The 20,395-nt window shown below is 30.2% G+C and overlaps 1 protein-coding gene across 1 annotated transcript; it reads right to left on the bottom strand.

Moving 5' to 3' along the window:
- Window positions 1-1,033: 1,033 nt before the first annotated feature.
- On the bottom strand, window positions 1,034-20,373 carry LOC132759043 (mucin-17-like; the record flags this gene model as incomplete). The annotated part of the gene is given in 13 exon segments (XM_060750765.1): window positions 1,034-1,208; window positions 2,230-2,363; window positions 2,973-3,038; window positions 6,432-6,515; window positions 9,084-9,184; window positions 10,336-10,374; window positions 12,817-12,840; window positions 15,129-15,228; window positions 15,913-16,046; window positions 16,516-16,600; window positions 17,132-17,276; window positions 17,467-17,614; window positions 20,220-20,373. Coding segments are annotated over 12 exon segments (1,229 nt in total), but the record flags the coding sequence as incomplete, so codon positions are not given.
- Window positions 20,374-20,395: the final 22 nt, after the last annotated feature.

The following is a 20,395-nucleotide window of genomic DNA, read 5'->3' as shown; positions in this document are numbered from 1 at the left end:
TTGACTCAAAATCATAGGGGTCATCTACTAATCAGGGGACTAACCTCTGTGTGCCAAATATGAAGACTGTGGGTCAAAGGAATCTCAAGTTATGGGCGGCACAAGCTTTTTAAAGTCAAGGCCCCCCTGTGACCTTGACTTTGACCCAGTGACCCCAAAATCAATAGGGGTCATTTACTAATCATGACTAACCTCCATGCCAAATATGAAGACTGTGGGCCAAAGGAATCTCAAGTTATTGGGCGGACAAGGAAAAACCGACAGACGGGAGACGTGCGGACGTCCGGAAGGCAGACTGACAAGCTGATTCCAGTATACCCCCCTTACAACTTTGTTGTGCGGGGGTATAATAAACTATACTTTTTTATAAGGAATAGTTCTCTAAGTCCTCATCAGTTTCAAACACTATTCATTTGCAATCAATGGTATATTGAAATGTAGCAAATAATGTTATTACCTGATGTTTGGGCAGCATTTCAGAGTCATGCTAATTCTTATTAGCATTTAAAATTTGTATTTTACAAATAAATTATTGTTTACCAATAAATTATTTAAGAATTAATATATAAAGACATAAATTTTGAGCAATAGAACCATTGAGCATTGAGCAATATTTTATAACCTATAGTGTGTCTAAACATACAAGAATAGTTTTTACCCTGTTAGAAACAGTGTAAAAATATTGTTATAGAAAAATATTCAAACCAACCAAAACATGAAGCATGCACAAAGTAAATCATGGATTGTAAATATTTATACATTTTTAAAATTCTTGATATTATTTTGATTTTTTTGTTCTTTTTTTCCCCCTCATCTTTAGGCATGCATCTTTTTTTTACTTCAATTCTACATTATCTCTACATGTACTTAAAATAAAATAGAAAAGTAATCTTGCCTTTTCTTTGTAAATGTTTATATCATGTACATTGTATATATTTGATAGAGGCTCATAGGGAACACTGGGCATGCCCAACTGTATTTCCTCTTTAAATAAAGTCTTTATCATTATCTATTATTATTACCTTGGATAGATGGCAGTGGTTTCTTGTATTTACTCAGCTCTCTGGACAAGTAAAGGTCTTTAAGAGAACCGTATGGACTGGTGCTACGCTGTATATCCTCATCTATTTCATCATCAATGACATCATCATCAAGGTGAAAGACTGGTTTTGTTTCCATCAAATGAGACTGGCGCACATTCTTATTACCTGTGAACAAAGAGAAAAGACTGTGATTTATACTATATATATATTTATAATGTTCATTATTATTGCTATAATACAAATCAAGTTTTATTTTCTTTAACATCTTTATTTGATCTTTTATCTCATTATTATTGTGATTTATATGTCATTTAACATGATGACCCTTGATTGGAAATAAAACTTATTCTATTCTATTTTATTCTACAGATGATCTGAGTCGATTTAATCCCGAATGGATAAATGGCTTAGTGATTAAGGTGTTGGCCTAAAAGAAAATGAAGGGATCATGGGTTTGAGCCCTACTTGATTCACAGCCATGATTCCATATAATGTTATCATTGGCAAAATACCTGCATGAAAGAAATATATCTATATAATATAGTCTCTTTAGAGGGAATCATCAGAATGCATGAAATCAGTGCTTAATGGTTAATACCCTGTCTTAAAACAGCAAAATAGTATTTTGTTCCAAAACATTATATTCTGCTTATAAACAAGATTATTGTTTAGTAAATAACATGGACTTTTTATGTCACAACTCTTTTGAGATTTAACCATAAGTTTATGAAATCAACATAAACTTATCATTCATAAATTTTATAAAAATATTTTTCATTAGATATATAGCATTATTGAATGAGTGTAAGTTCAATACTGAATCACATAAAATTATATTAGGTGAGCATAATATTATTTTTATCGAATTAGTTCAATAAATACCATAATGAACCTACATGAATATAATATTCTATTTATCTAAATAAAGACTGTTTTACGTGAAAATTTTTTTTTTTATTGACACACCTCTATCGTAATGCTAACATTAAGCATGTCTTTACACTATGTTTGTATAACGCAAATGATGTCATGTCAAAATATATGCAGGGCCATGCAATACCATTTTTATGGTGTCACAAAAGCGGCACAGGTATGTGATAAAGCTTTACACCCTTCAAGGGATTAAAGAATCAATATATAAAAATTAAGTAGGTAAATCATGGATATGTAATATATAAACATGTACCTTCATGTAAGTTTAGTTTTTTCTGTTGCAACAGATCTTGACTAGCCAATGAGAGATTTGTATTTCCTCGTTCTAGTGACGGTGGCATAAATCTTCTAATTACTTCTCGTATCCTATCACGGGACATCAAATCACTGAAATAGACATGAGAAAAACTGATAAATTCCAAAGATTTATTTAATGATCATTTTCAAGGTATCCATTTTTTTTATTTCATAACCATAAGAATTTCATAAAATAACTTGCACTGACAACCTTTGATAATCTAAAAGAACTTCAAACTATTGATTCATTCTTCCACTGAAGCAGTTCATGTAGTCATAGTAAAAGTATCAAGCCCCTCCATAAAAAAAAATGCTAGATTGCAAAAGAATTTATCTAATTTTGGTTATTCCTTGGAGGTTGACCCAGGGGTATTTAACCTTTTTCTTTCTTCTTTGTTAAGAAAAAACCTTTATCTTTACTCTAGAAAAGTAACAACTTCCTAAATTCACCAGTGGGAAATTTTCTACATGAAATACTGCAATGAATTGCTTTTGGCAAAAAATCATCTTTCAAATGGCTCTGTATGCCAAATGACCCCCTCCCTTGTACTCTGAGCAAAGGTGCATTACAAAGTCATTTTATAGTTTGACCACAAATGAAAGGGCTGTAAATCATAAAAGCAACTGATTTAAATAGACATATTAGAAACTATATTATTGAAATATAGATATAGAAAATAAAGTCTGGTCATGACAAACCTCTGGCGTGTATTTTCCAGAACCTGTACAAGGACATCTCTTGGTAGGTCCAATAACTCACTGATACTAAAAATAGCAATGTGGAAATAAAAGTTAGTTGATAGGTAATAAATTATCTTAACAGTATTAATCAATGACAAACAAATTTGACTGTAAATTCTGACAGAATACAAATCAATGTCTGTACATTCAAAACTGCAAAATAATACAGGCTATATGCTTGCTTTTATCAACTATTCATTTGATGAAAGTATAACTTGAATGCATCGAGAGATAAAAATGTACATTAGGATATACCAGTAAGCTCAAATTAATGTAACAGAAAATGATATACATTGAATATAGCTTTTTTTCTGAATATCTTGTGCAATATAACTAAGTTACAAGTCAACACAAAAATAATGTCAATTATTTGTTACTATTAACAATATTTTATTCTATAAGGAGGGGAAAAAAAGTAGACTACAGTATGAAAAAGAAGATCTGCTTATTATGCTTTCTTAATGACACCATGTATAAAATTGATGATCCATTTTGTTAAAATGCTTTAGAAAATCATGAAACATGGACCTATGTAAATATTTTTAAGTTCTAACGCAAATTTTTTTCTAAGTCATATTTTCAACTGCATAAATATTTATTTTCAAATTCTTTGGAAAAATGAATACATCTAAGATAATTACTCTACAAAATTGTTAGATTTTACCTTAAAAATGATAGTTTCTATATGCACATGTATTTAATGACAGTGCATTTAACATAGTTATAGTTTATAGTTATAGACATTTATATTTATATGGTATAGTTCAAACACATCATTTTCATGTAAATTCAGATATATGATCAAATAATCGTCAATGGGACCATTAAAACAACACATTCAATTACCAGAACATAATTGCCTTTTTCATGAATATGCAAATTAAAAGTGGGAGGTGTTTACATAAATCAGTTCAGTTTTCTAGATTAAATAAACCAAAACTGATGGAAGATAAGTGATGCCAACACAGTTTTTTTTTATTTTGGAAAATGAAAAAGTTAACGCTCTACTTGCAACTTAATACAAAAATTAATGTATACTAGTACATGTGTAGATGAATGATGTGAATAAATAATTCAATACTGGTATGTCATTTTTGGTACTTTACACACTAAATAAATTAAAATAATGTAAAAAGTAAAAAAAGTAAACATATCAAATATATGGGAATAACAGAATATCTAAGCAGAAACATAAACTTCTATGAATATATATAAATTTATCTATACATAACTAAATATTACATGCTGAATATATATGGGGAATTTGTAATAAATATTTTCAAACATGATGACAGACTGTAACAGTAATTTATATATTTATTTAAGTAAATAAAAATTAATACGTAAATACAGTCAAACATTAGTGTGAAATACAGAATATCAAATTTGTGACCTTGTATAGAAAAATCTGTTTCTATAGGTCAGCATTATACTTCCTCTGAGTCAAGCAACACAAAATAAATTAGTGTGTGCATTTTAAATAGCTTAAGCTGGGGATATATTGGTAATTGTAATCTTAAATACCAAACAATAAAATCAACATTCATATAGATGCAAAATTTTTGTTACAATAAATCATTTAATGTAATTCATGCTACATTTCCATTTTCACTATCTTGCCATTCATAATCTTTTAACAAACAGTCTGTCATTATATTTGTGAAAAATATTATACAAATATGGACTTTTTAGCTGTTGAATATGATGTGATATGTACTGAAATAATTAATATTGACCGAGGCGATAGCCGAGGTCAATATTAATTTTTCAGTACATATCACATCATATTCAACAGCTAAAAAGTACATAATATTATATGTTTTATTATATAATTTATAAATAGCTTTTATATGGCTTATCACATCTGCTATTGCATACGACTGAAGCTTGTCTAGTGTTTCCATAATTTGGCCCTTTCCATTGGTATACTTATCCCTATTGTTCTTAAAAATGAAAAACGGTAACTAGAATAGACTAATTTGACTCTAATGTTCACCCAACTCAACGTTTTTTTTTTCAGAATAATAACATCAAACTTCACGTTAGGTCACGCATGTTTTAGGGATTTCCAGAAAATTTATTTTTAGAAGAAAAATCGGTGAATATACTCTGATATTGACCTGTTATTTTTTACAAAAAGTTGCTTGTTAGCCAATCAGGGAAAGGCATTTTAAAGCTATTTATTGATTATATAATAATATGAGATATATTGCAATTTTATACTTGTATAAATCATACTAAATATATTTTTTTCTTTTTGATTATCTCCTTTAATATATCAAGCAATAATTTGCAAATATCTTTAAACTGTAAATTTACCTGGAATACATAGCTATCCGTAGACTAAAATTTGATAAAGACATAATATATAGCTAATATTATTGTTATTCTTTAAGCCACTACATTGTAATGCTTATTACATAATAACAATATTGCTTTATGCATAGCACATTGAAGATTATTTTATTTGTATTTCAATGATCTTCAGTAAAAACAACTCTATCAAACACTATTTGTGTGATATATCTTTTATATTATCTACTTTTTTAATATGGTTTTATTTCATATAGGTTAAATAACAATGATGTAGTCAAACACATCATTGTTGTAAATGTTTCACATGGTTCTGATACTGTTGTGGTCTTATGGTTAATGTGCAGACAAACTTTGCTGGAGCAATACAGCAATATTTCAGCCACAAACTGGCATTCAGGGTAGAAACATTGACATTCAATGTTACCCTAGCTGGATTTGGTAAATTGACATCATATCTGATGCCATATGCAATCATTCATTTTATTTTTTATGCTTAATAATGCAGCTGATTGCCCTATCTGTTTGATAAGCATGATAGAATTTCATTTTTTTACTATCCTGGAAATTTTAAGTCAACGCTATCTGGAAAGTCAATATATTAAAGAAGCAATACTATAAACTGCTGGTTGTGTTAATTTAAATTATATAAAAGCAAGCAATCAGTCATTACGTTGCATTGTTCTTTCTACAATACTCTATAAATCAAACAATGAATTTCACAGACTTCACAATTTTAAATTGAAAATACACATATAAAAAGAATGCATATATACAATGAGTTATTCATGAAAACGTATTACTTAATAAAAATTATCATTTTGTAACAAATTTACTTGAATGTTAAGAATTTTCTCTCTTTTTCAAACTGCTGAACATTTTTAATATTTAGCAAAAACATAAAGTTTAAAGTAAAGTTAGTATTAAGCAAATGAGTTATAGCCATGGAGCTGTTTTAATTGCATAGGCAATAGCAAATTTTTCGAAAATTATTGCATCAATACAAATATTTCAAAAATATTTTTGAGTGTAAAGCATATCACTTCAGATAAATATTCTTTAATAAAAATAAGAGCAACATGTGAAGTAAAGCTGCCTTTATACCTGTTGTACACAATCTGACCGGGTGTGCGCCACCCGCTCACCCTAGATGGTATAGGCACACTAATCTGCCCAGACCTTCGATTACTATATGAAAAATTGATATAAACTTTAATTACCTTTATAATTATTTTATATTACCATTGCCAAAATTTTATAAATTGTATATAAAATTTCACTAAATTTCTCAAAATATCCATCTGTAATATGAAGATTAAATATTTTCCTGACATTGTAAAGAGGTTGATTTTGCTATTTTTGTGTGTATATGCCATTTTTTATTTTTGTATTCAGGTTAATTTACATAGTTTACATAGCCTCTCAAGTAGAAAAAATGTTTTCTCTCTAAACCTTGATAATGTATGTGATACTTGCATTATGCACTTTTAGCAATGTACATTGTTAAACTGTAAGTAAGCTGTCAATAAATGTTTAATTCATGAACGAACATAGAATTACAAAATATTTTATTAGAATTACAGAATAAAGTTTCTAGCTTTATATTTCTACAGACTGGTTAGCAAAAAAAATGTCTGTTTCGTAATTTTCTGTATAAATAGAGAGAGAGAATAAAACTTGGGTCATTTGGCATTTTTTGGTGTTTTTATTAGTACAATCCAACCTTTGAAAGGCAGTGCTCTGTTGAAAAGTAACTCTAATATAAACAGAATCAATTCTACCCAAATTTGACTTTACAATAAAGTTAACCTTTCCTTGTGAACAATTTACTCTCATCAAAGACCTAAAAGCTTTGTCGCCAAAAAGATGTTGCTCTGCAAAGCTTGTATTGTATACAGGAGCATTTCTTTGTCTTTATATTATATAAATGAGCCGCGTCATGACAAAACCAAAATAATGCGTTTGCGACCAGCATGGATCCAGACCAGCCTGCGCATCCGCACAGTCTGATCAGGATCCATGCTGTTGGCTAACCAACCCTTTTACAAGTCGAGAAACTGATAGCGAACAGCATGGATCCTGATCAGACTGCGCAGATGCGCAGGCTGGTCTGGATCCATGCTGGTCGCAAACCCATTATGTTGGTTTTGTCATGACACGACTCAAATGTTTTTTTATCTACAATATTACTTTAACAGAAATATAGCAAAGTATGGTCAATTTAGTGTCGCACGCAACAATTGATGGTCAGTGAAAATCTGGTAACAGACATATTTTTGCCTTAATTAAAAAGCCAAGCTTTACAATTTGATTTTAAATCATGCTCTTTGCTTTTATATAACTCTATAATTTATACACGTCATGTTTGACATTTTTATGATAACTAGTTTATGATAACTAGTTTATTATCAATTATCAATTATAATATCAGGTTCCCATGCAGTTCTACCTTTAAAAGATTCATCTTCAAAGACTTTTATCCTTCAATGGCTTGAATGAAGAAGACTTACTGTAACATCTCAACACCTAAGTGCAGTAATGGGTTAACTGCTTATAAAATTTAACTTAAACAAATTCTATAGGTTTTCCAATGAATGTCTGCTTTTTTGTGATTAACTTAATTACGACTTTTTTTTTAGACAAAACTCTTGTTTGCACACAAAAGCTAACTTTACATTAGATGAAATAATTCAGCATTTAAGCCTTTGTAAATAGATTTAATGGCACCGCTCTATGCCACTGGTAACATCATTAAAGACTGACCTGAGTTTTCAATTATCCCTGCAGTGTACAATCATTTTCCTATTGCAAAGTTTTGGTTATATATCTTAGAATCCCTTATGTTTACAATCAAAAGTTTCAATTTCAAAGCAAGAAGAACCTGAACAAGCTAAAATTGTGTTAGACAACGCTTTGGTTAAACATTGTTTGTAGGTACTAGCCATTGTAGTATAAAGTATTTTTTATTTGATATAATGAACATGCATCATGCTTATTATCATTCAATTATTATTTTCCATGTTATTGTTGTTTACCCAGGATTGTAATAGTCATCGGACCGACTATTTGTTGTACATGTTGACCTAAATGTCTGATTTAATCCCCTAAATCAAAGAAATTATGTAATTAAATTAGTCTTTAATAAGTATAAACTATGTGTAATACTTTGTCATAAATTCTTGAATCAATTTAAAAAAACAAAAACAAAAACTTAAGATTGTTTATATTGAATATATTCATAGAACAAATTAAATCCCAAATTTGTCAACCCTAAAAACTGATATTAGACAGAGCAAAAGATATTGATTATACAATAAAAGAACAATAATTTAAAAAAAGAATCATTCCAATAATAATAATAATCCTTACTAAAATATCACCTCAATATTTATTTCACTGACAGTTACAAGACAAAATAATGAGCGTAAAAATAAAAGAATAAGATTTTCTTAAGATTATTCAGACTTAATTATCTTTTTCTTTCTTGTTTTGTACATAATATGAGCCGCGTCACGACAAAACCAACATTATGCGTTTGCGACCAGCATGGATCCAGACCAGCCTGCGCATCCGCATAGTCTGATCAGGATCCATGCTATTCGCTTACAAACCCTATAACAAGTAGAGAAACTGATAGCGAACAGCATGGATCCTGATCAGACTGCGCGGTAGTGCAGGCTGGTCTGGATCCATGCTGGTCGCAAACCCATTATGTTGGTTTTGTCATGGCGCGGCTCATATTTTTTATATACATACCCTTCATGATCATACTCCATTTTCGATGATCCTGCCGTGGTACGAGGAGACATAGAATACTGTGGCATTGTGGGGGTTCTAGTTGACATGGCTCTCTTTTTCTGGAATGACGTAACAAAAACATCTTCATTTCTATCAAAGTAAACTAATCAAGTTGAAAATCATTAAAGTAGAAAGGTTTCAAAGATAGGGCCTTAGCATGAAATGTTTGTTTCACCATTATTTCACAAATCTGGTACTAAACAATTTATGTTCCAATTAAGACATTAAGTTACCTGTCCGTTCTCTACATGCAATGAAACAAAAACCATTGTCTGTCTAATTTCAACAAAGAAATAAATGTTAGCAGTTAAATAAGATGAATTAATGTAAATAATCAGCACCTTAATTATCAATAAGAAAAACTTAAAAAGGAAGAAAAATTAAAACTCTAAACATCAGTGTTATAAGACCATCACCACCACCAGTTCCCAAACACTTCGACAATATTAAAGTTAGGATTATCATATAATTCACTATTTTTAAGTAAACCATTAAAAATTTCATCTCTATGCTACCCCTCAAGATTATAAACAATGTCCATGGGGAAATCTTTGATACCATGTGTGATAAATATATGATGTGCAACCCATAAATTGTGCTGGTCATAACCTATTTTGCCTTTGTGCATGTTTAATGAAGATATTCATGATTTCTTAGGTAATAACTCTTCCTACATGTGTGGTTATTACTTAAATACAAGTAAAATGCCACAAAATCTTTATCATTTTACAAAATGATCTTAAGCATTCCAATTACAATCTGTTCTACATTTTAAATGTTTAAAACATTCGAATGGGGACCCAATTATTATCTTAACTTCTTAGTTAAGAATTTCAAATAATATCTTTTTTCTTTCTCGAGGCCCAAACAATAAGGGTGTCCACATTTATTCTCCATGTCGGGGAACCTTCCACTTCTGACCTTACAAAATCACTTTGGCGTAAACATATACAGCATTTATAAATAAACAAGAATTCATGATTTCAATAGCTTGGACTATGGTCCATTTTTATTGGATTAAAAAAAAGGTTGAAAAAAAAAGATAGATGGTTAACTTACTTCACCTGCCAGAATTTTAATCTTATATTATATGTTATGAATGGAATCCCTTAATATTACACTTCAATGTTAGTATACAGATGATAAATGGGGGAAATTAATATACAAGCTATAAGAACAAATATGAAACATTATACACTAATTAATTTACCCGCATGTATTTTCCCAATTTATGGTTCTCATTCAGTGGCTAGTGTGCAATACAAAAATAATCAAATAAAAAAATATATAAATAAAAAGTGCATTGTGGATAAAACATATTTGACTCAACATGCCATTTTCTTTATCAATACTACATTAATAAACTATTCTATTATATAAAATTTAACTTAACTATGACTTTCTTGACCAGGCTTAAAAAAATCTTTATTTAAAATATGTCCAAATTAAAACATGAGTACAATTTTATCATGTTTAAAACAATTTGCTGAAATCTGAATGGTGACATTTCAAATAAAAAGCTAACATCTCCATACAGTCAGACAGTAAAGGAGTTGATAACAATAATGTGTGTGTTTGTGTGTGTCACAAGCTCAGGTGAGCTAACAAATTACAATATATCAACATCAGCTCATGCAAGTTTGGTGCTTTTATCCATACCTCATGCCAGTAAACATAAAACTCCTATAGTTGAAAACATCATATCATTTATATAACATGTAATATCTTTTTCTGTTTATATATATATATTTGAAAAAACATTTATCTACAAGCAAAGAAAATATGGCTTCTATACAGAGAAAATTTACAAGATTAGGGAAATATTCTATATCAACTTCTGGGAAATCATTTTATTCACCATAAATACAGACAAAATGAAGATTCATATTAAGCAAATACAATACGTCACCTTTGTGCAGTAACAGGTTAACTTCCATTGAAATTTATTTAATGCACTAAGGCAAGAATATGTAAAATACATATATACATGTTTGGTTCAAACATATTTATTAAAGCTTGATTGCGAAACAAGTTCTTGCAACTTATATTAATCACTTTCGAGTTTGCTTCCTGGAACCAACCAGTACTGGTGTCATATGAAGAAATATGGTCCTGTATAGGTTTTTCAACATATCTTGTTTTGAAGCTTAAACAACTTCTGAAAATATTTTAAAGAATATTCTAAGATGAAAATAAAATGATTTTACTCTTGATTTCAGATATACATATATAAGCAAGTTACCTAAAAAGTATATATTAAACATAGAAACAATTTGAAAATATAAAATAAAATATATACAATGTTAGGAAGTGGTTACTCTACTTCAGACCAAATACATGTGTGATTTATGAATAAATTTTCGTAGTAATTTTTGCCTACAACTTTATCATTTTTATAATTCTCTTTAACCCTTAGGCTTGTTCTTCTGAGTTTACATATTTTACTTGCCCTGCTGAAATCATGTAATTAACTTGCCCTGCTGAATTCATGTAATTAACTTGCCCTGCTGAATTCATGTAATTGACTTGCCCTTCTGAATACATGTAATTGACTTGCCCTGCTGAATTCATGTAATTAACTAATGCCTTGCTGAATTCATGTAATTGACTTGTCCTGCTGAATTCATGTAATTAACTAATGCCTTGCTGAATACATGTAATTGACTTGCCCTGCTGAATTCATGTAATTAACTAATGCCTTGATGAATTCATGTAATTGACTTGTCCTGCTGAATCTAATATGCAGACTTTCCTTGTTGAATTAATGTCATGAACTCTACCTGATGAATTAATGTTTTGCCCGGCTGAATTCATGTAATTGAATTTAATATGTAATGTACTTGCTCTGCTTTGAAAAAAAAAATTAGTGTTATTATTGTGTACTTTTTCTTTAATATCTTTAGCACATTTTTCTGTTTCAAGTGCACCTGTTGATCAATGTTGGAATTTCAAATCTTTTGTTTCCAGGCTTTTGGACCTGACAGTGGAATTCCTTGACAAAGAACTTCAGACAAAGAGTTTCAAATATTTGTATAAATATTAATCACACAAGTATTTGTTTAAAATAATGGTGCAAAAAGCCAGTATATACCAGATTGTTGAAAATTAGAATTAAGATTATACAAAGTTTGAGAAATATACAGATTAACTATATTATAGATTACATATATATACATATATTGAAAGGTAATAAAATAATGCACAGTTTAAAAGATAGAGAAATAAAGCACAAGAAAAACTTTCACAGTGATCCAATTAATAATTGTAAATAGTCAGACAAAAACAAACATTTATGCTATAAAAGATAATTCGTAATGAAAAATACACTTGTGCTTAAAAGATATTGAAATTTATTTTTCCCTTGACTATTTCAGAATATATAATCAATTCATATTGATTACACTTGTTATTGAATTAAATGAAACTAAAATATTTCTTTTACATATTAATTTCTGTTTTGCCATCTGCTGTATGAGTAACCACATCCACAGGTTTTTAAACTGAAGCAGAAGACCAGTCTTTTCTAACAATTCAGCCAATCAAATGCTTTATAAACGATTTAGACTGGTACACAATTTTTTTTTAACTATGAAATCAAGTCAATCTAAGTTTCAATAAGTTACAAAAAAATGTACCAGGACACTGTGAAAGTTTACTAGAGTATTATAGTACAATGAACATGGATCTATACCTTTAAAACAGGCCATTCTTCAAACTGCAATACCACATGTGAAATAAACTTTTGTGAATCGGGTAATTTTAAAATAAAGAAATACTCACAACAATAGGGAGATGAACTTTGTAATTACGTTTTTCTTTTCTCATTTCATTCAAATGAGAAAAATTCAAACTTCGCTGTTTATAAAAATGCATTTTAATCAAATTCTAATAAATTTTAATTTTGAAATACTTTTCATTTAAATGGCTCAGCCCTTCAAGTAATTAATAAATGTAAAATTAAAGAGAAATGTAAAATCATCATAGAAAAAAACCCTATATAGCCTTAAATGTCTAAAAGTATGAAATATTAATTATTATCAATTAGTTTTAAGAAATTATTTCAGAAAAAGATAAGAATGATGTTAATTATCCTTTAACAGAAGTAAAGAAAAAGATTTAAAGGCCTTTAGTTTTGTAATAGAACTACTGAATGATTAACATTTAACCTGCCAGATTTTTAAACACATTTTCATTTACGGAACAGCACAATATCAATTTTTGGGAAATCAAGATGAAAATTATAAGTTAGTCAGCCAACAGTACAGAGACCGGTCAGAGAGCACAGCCATTTCTTTCTGTTTTTGTTGGGTTTTACGTCACACCAACACAGAATATGTCATATGGTATATTACTTTCTGGCTTTACTGGTGGAGGAGAAACCTCGGGTGCCCCTCTGTCCATTATTTCAGGTACAAAAGAGACCCTGAGAACAACCAACATTCTGTAAGCTAGCTGGATAGCTTTCTCACATGAAAGGATCAGAAGACGCTTGTGTTACTCAAACCTACAGAAAAGACTAACAAGTGGTTTGAAGTCAACGACTTAACTACTTGACCATGGATGCAGAGACATGCAGGCTGGCCTGGCTCTATACTGATGGCAAAAGCTACCAGCAGTGTAAATAATTTACTGTAAACAACTGATTCATAAAAGCTGAATATATTTTTCTGTTTAGAGAAGCATGTGTTTTTAGCACATACATACAAAAATACACATATCACATGCATACTTTTTAATTTAAAGTTCTATTAAATATAAATGTATGTCAATTATTTTCATTTTGATTTTTTTCGAATGCCAAACAGCTTTTTTTTTTAATTAAAAGATAAAAATGAAATGTGTTCTATACACAGACTTGCAGTATTCATTATTTTAGGTAAATATCAAGTAGAACATGATACTTATTTATCTTTATTGGCTTTATATAAAAGTCCTATTTCCAATTAGAGAATATCTAAAAGTATCAGATTTGTTCAATGTAATCTATAGTATACATGTATAACTGACAGATTTAATAAAGGATGCACATAATATAATATTATCAAAGTAAAATATTACAAGATGAGATTTTCAATACCAAAATATACTTATAAGCCTTGCTTAGAAATCAAAGCATTAAAGTTTGTGAACAGCTTGATGGAAATTCTTTAATCGCTGGTGCATGAAAACTTGTGAAATATGTTCTGATTTTCATTTTTGTCAAAACAAAGTAAAATCATTTAAAGAAGTTGAAGACAGGCTATCCAGATTCACGATTAATATCTAATGATTACAACAAATACTGTTTTAACTCAATTAACTTTACCATTTTGCCATAAAATTTGTATAATGGACTTTAATTGTGTTAAATTCTAAACTGCCTATTATTAAATAAAGTTTCAATATCAAATAGCCAAGAATGAGCAGCCAGTTTATCAAATCACAATAAAAAGTCACTCTGAACCTGGATGTTCCCATCTTTTTTCTTCATATAATTTTTTTCTTGCATACTATATTACTTCATGAAAGGTTAAAGTAAATACCACTACTTTCCTAAGAGTAAGATTTAGAGTTCATTTATAAACAAATGTTACTACTCATTTTCATCTGTAAATATTACTAAGAATTACAGATGTTTTTAGGAGTTTTCATATAGACATATAGAAAAAATTAAAAGTGTTCAATAGAATTTTGATTCTGCCTATAATTGTCTATATGAAAACTCTTGAAAACGTCCTAAGAAATCACTGTAAATTTGCTGTATGGTTGATGTTTCATTTTTCCTAGTCTTTTATATAATCAGATCCATTCCTGTTGTCATTTTTAAATCCCCGTTCTTTAAAACCAAGTAATTATTAAAGAAATTTCATAAAGTCACTTAAAAACAAAAACACCTTTTTCTGTATCAATAGCTATATTTTTAAATAATTAGAAATGAAAATGTTGAAATTTCAAACCAGTATGCAAGAAAGAAATCTAATGTTCATGTTATATAAGCATTTGATGGGTAATTAGGAAACCTACCCTCGACGTCAGCCTGTTATCCTCTATCTCTTTCGGTACCATATCTTCTGTCATGTCCTTGAACTTCACTGACCCCCGGCTTTTTAACTTTATCATAGGGCTATAAAAAGCAAATTTAAAGCGAACATGCCTACATGTTGTTCACATTATGAGGACAATTTGCAGCATTTCTTGGTGTTTATTCTAGAGTGAAAATACCAATATTCAAAAGAAATCAGAAATGCATGGTAAAAAAACTTTGAGATTAATTGGTATGTTAGAGCATTGTCCCAACTTCTAACATTTATGTTCATTAATGTGATGCTATGTACCTAGGACTTCAAACTTATCATACAAAATAATTACTTGTCCAAAAAAATTGAAGACGAAATCAAATCTATCTGTTACTTAATTTTGTTGAGATTAAAATCATGCAGACTATCTTATAGCTATATTGGTGGAAAAACAAACCACACAAACATTAATTAAAATCCCTAAGCTTAAATACACTAAATAGAGTCCTAAAATCAGCCATAATTTTGCTGTTGAGAATAAATGAGCCGCGTCACGACAAAACCAATATGGTGCGTTTGCGACCAGCATGGATCCAGACAAGCCTGCGCATCCGCACAGTCTGATCAGGATCCATGCTGTTCGCTTACCACATCTATTACAAGTAGAGAAACTGATAGCGAACAGCATGGATTCTGATCAGACTGCGCGGATGCGCAGGCTTGTCTGGATCCATGCTGGTCGCAAACACACTATGTTGGTTTTATCGTGATGCGGCTCAAATGTAACATACCTGTCCTCTTGACCTTTAGCTTTTTTCTTCCTCCTCTTCTTCTTGGCATTGGGCACCCAGACATAGTATGACTTTGGTACAAAAGTGTCATCCCATGTTCCTCTAAGATCCTCTGGGTCAAACACTTCTTGTACCTGACATAAAAATATGTAATTGTCCTTATCTCTTGTATAAACAAAATATATTACATTCAAAATTAAAATGATTTATTATAAAGAATAGGAGTTGGTTTATTGAAAAAAAAAAAAAATATAATTTTCGGTTGCCAATCTGGATATCAGATAATAAATTTCTAAGTTCAAATAGGGTTATAATTCTGTCAAAATCAATGCCAAAGCTATGGGTCTTGAACAGTAACTTCCTTGTAATTCTCTCAAATAACAGTGTGAAGTTTCAACCTATTCCTTTTAGTAGTTTTGCAGACACCATCTTGCATGTAAAAACGTAACCAAAGTTTGACGCCCATACCTTGATGAGAACAATAGGTCTCCCTATTTCTCAAATAGTCAAACTAAAAACTTTTCCCTAAATGGGAAATTATTCACAACAGAACATTTAAATATAAAACATACTCTAAACTATATATATTTCATGTTTACTGACCTCTACCACTTTGAATTTGGAAACTGGAACTTCTGTATTTGATCCAGATTTTGGAGATGTTTGTGGAGCCCTTGTGACCTTAATGCTACAATAAATTGAATATAAGTAGTTAAAGTTAGTTTAATAAATGAATGGTTGTCATAGAGGTACAAAGGTCATTAAATACTCCTAAAAATGTTTTAAAATGAATTACTTTTTTTAATTAATTAAAGATACAACGAAGCTTTCTTGACTTAGTGAAAAAAAACAAAACAAAAAAAAACACTGGGCATAAATTTTGCTGTGTAGATTTGAATCTACAAGGAAAGTTGACTTACTCTGTGACTTGGATTATACCAAGAAGCTATTCATAGAGGATTGCTGGTTATCATTTTGTAATAGCAACAGCTGCAATAACATTCAAAGCTACACAAAGATTGTAGCAGTTTCCTCAACAAAAAAAGCTGAGTTGAAATGAAGTTTGATTAATTGCAGTAATAATTTTTTTTTTCCTTATGTAATTCTATAGTTTCAGTACTTGGTGGATAATAAATCTGTAGTAATGACTGAAGTGACAACCGGCAGTCATATACAGAAAAGTAATGTACAATAATAAATTTAAAACAAAAACTCCTACCTTTGTGCCCTGATTGGTTTATCAAAAGAAGAATAAAGATCACTTCTTTCATGTGCTGGTTTTCCAGCATACCTTGATGGAAACAAATCTCTATTGTCTTCACCATAGTCATCTAACATGTTACATACTTTCAATGTGGGCAGATCTAGAAGAAAGAAAATACATAGAGTATCATCAGTGCAGTATTTGTTATTATAGACATTACCTTTATTTGTAATCTATGTTCCCACTTTTTATAAATACAGTATTATTTTTCATTTAGCATAACAGCTCCTTAAAGGAAAATGCTTACTAAAAGGCAGTAAAAATATTATCAATAATAATTAATCTCATACCAAGTTCTATGTCCGGGGGTGTTGGTGGTCTGGCTCTCAACTTTGGGAAACCCTTTTCTCGTCTCACATTTGAATGCCAACATGAGGGATGCTGACATAAAGGACCACAGTTTGTCTCATCAACTTGTACTCTTACTGCCATTTTGTTCTAAAAATTAATATAATATTTCACATCTATAATTTTGCATTTAGTATAGTACTGACTTAGGTCCATACAAATTATACTCTGAGTTGTGATGTTTTGTGTAGTACCTCCATCTCTAAGTGAGCACACGCAAAAAATTTTTTTCAGAGTCTTTCATAGGTCCAAGAAGTCTTGATCAAGGCCCCAACATGTGCCAGTTACATAATTTCAAAATGCCAAACTATGGGCAATATAAAAAGGTAGTCCTATAAATAACTGATGTTGCTTTGTGATATTTTTACTTCTTGGCAAAACAAAGTTGCATCTGTATTGTTTTAAAACACACAGCAAATTCCGCAAGATTTTTGCGGAATAATTTAATACTAAATCTTCATATTTATGCTTTCACTCCTAGTTATTAATACTCTTTAAAGTAATAAAGAGATACCTTTGAATGAAATTATTAAACTGTCATACAATGTACCTGAAATTAATGTTTAAATTCTCTGTTTTTATTAAATTCCTATCATATCACTTTAGTTTAAAGTTACCATGCAGTCAGCAGTTATCTGATTGGTTGCAAGCATTTAAATGGGTTTCCTGACTGAAGAAATATTTTCGAACCAATTTTTGCTGAAATACACCAGCAATTTGAACGGATATAAATTTTGATTAAAAATCTGGAGCCAATCTGTAAATTGGTTATTAGTCACAGATATGGCGGACAGGCAATGAATGCATGAAAATTTGTTTATACGCGGAAAGTCGCGTAGCTAAAGGCCCCGCAAGGGCACTAGCGCTCTTAGATAACATGTATGATGCGTATCAATTCGTATGAAATCAAATTAAAACTAAATGAAAATTTCAAAAAAATATATATCCTATAGCTAATAAGCTGTGAAAAAATCCTAAGTTAACCGGGCGCCGCCATTTTGAAATCCTTTTGAGCTAAATATAGATATCAGAGCGCTTTTAATTACAGCGTCTACATGATTCAGACTATTGCTAGCAGACGCATGCTAAGTAACACTTCTGGTGAAAGAATGATGTACAAAAACAGAAATTAAACCTGCATTTCATTGATAAGAATTATAGAAACGATTATAAATATAAATAGTTACTTGAACATATCCTTTTTGATAAATTAGCACATTATAAATAACATTGAAACAACAACTGTGATTAGAGATTAACAACAATGACGGACAGGATTTTCCAAACGCCGACGCATGCGCAGTGGTCCCCCTTTACTTTCGGAAATTTTCGGAATATTCTGAGCGCTCCGATGATAGGTTGAACACCACCAATTTGTTTTGTTTATGGTACAAAATACCTTCAAGAAAGATCTGGTTTACATGTTCACTAAACATGTTATGCTAAAATCATAATTCATAAAAGCTTTCAACCCCATAGGTACCACCTTAAATTTCATATTATTCAAATGAGATACGTCGATAATACGGAGTTTGTGTATATAATATATGATAAACAATTGATAGGAGCTTAACAAGCACAACATTAGATTTTTTTTTTCAATTTTGAATTTTGCTATGGCAGTATGGGCTTATTAAATACATAATTTAAACATTATGCTTTCCCAACATAAGGCAAAATTTCAGGCTATATGTCTAATAAATGACTTATCAAATGTCACCTTTCTAAAGAATCCCAGATAATTTATTTATTTGACTAATGTTAGTGTAGTCTAAGGCTCATAAAATTTTTTGGCAATAACAGCGAGCTCGAAGAGCTGGTCCGAAGGGCCTCCTCGCAAGGTGAGCTCTATGGTAACGCAAGTACCTGCTAGATATAATGGTTTCGTCCGAAGTACTGAACTGACACATCGGGACTTTTCGAAATACAAGATAAACGATAAAATCTGAGGTATTCTGATTGAAAACGGAAGCGTAGACTGGTGTCCTGCGCAATTATATGGGAACCTAGCCCAACAAATTGTGCGCTTTAGGGCTTTTTTATATAGACGATGGTCGCCCTTCGTAAAGACAGACATCTATGAAATATCAGATTATAAAATCGGTCTGTCTTGCCGTCGAAATAAATATTGAGACTAATGGGAACCATTATAGGACAGGGAACCAGGAATGTAAAAGATACCGAATGAGAATTTTAAAACAGAAAATGTAAAAGAAAAATGATGGATTATTTCATATTCTTTCGTGGTAAAAGAAAATCGAGCTCGCTTTGAGGCTTTGCCTTTTTCATATTAATTAGGAATAGGATAAATTTTTCGTGTTCAATAATAACTGTACACGCGGACATGCTATTTAAACCAAGTGTGAATAAAAAACTAAGGAAAAATTCATTTCCTATTAGATGCATTGACCAGTGGAATAATTTAGATGAAAACATTGTTCTCAGTGAAAGTATTTTGACATTTAAAACTCTACTTGACCGGAGCTGGCAAAGTAAAAGATTTGATACAAGTGACATTTATTGAAGTTATCTTTGACAATACTGTATAGGAGGAGCTTACAAGCCATCTTGGCTTAAATGCTCAGAAGAAGGATAAGGTAAAGTAGGATAAATGAATCTTAAAAATATTTAATTTTTAAAAGAATTGAAATTTCACACTAAAAATGAGATATACAAACTGAAGTGTCATCCTTACTTTTTGTTTATACACTAATTTTTAATTTGCAAATGTTTGAATATTTCATATAAGCTAATGAGACTGCCTTATTTTAGGTTTCTTCATGTTGGAAATTTTAACAACACTTGGTCGGCCATTTTGAAACAAAATCCTGGCAACTTGCAGTACTGCAGTAAATAATATTATTATTGGAA

The sequence above is a fragment of the Ruditapes philippinarum genome, unplaced genomic scaffold (assembly GCF_026571515.1).
Source record: "Ruditapes philippinarum isolate M1 unplaced genomic scaffold, ASM2657151v2 ctg4190_1_1_1_1, whole genome shotgun sequence".
Taxonomy (NCBI): Eukaryota; Metazoa; Mollusca; class Bivalvia; order Venerida; family Veneridae; genus Ruditapes; species Ruditapes philippinarum.
Note: the sequence above shows the minus strand (reverse complement) of the source record. Positions and strands in the feature narration are given on the sequence as shown.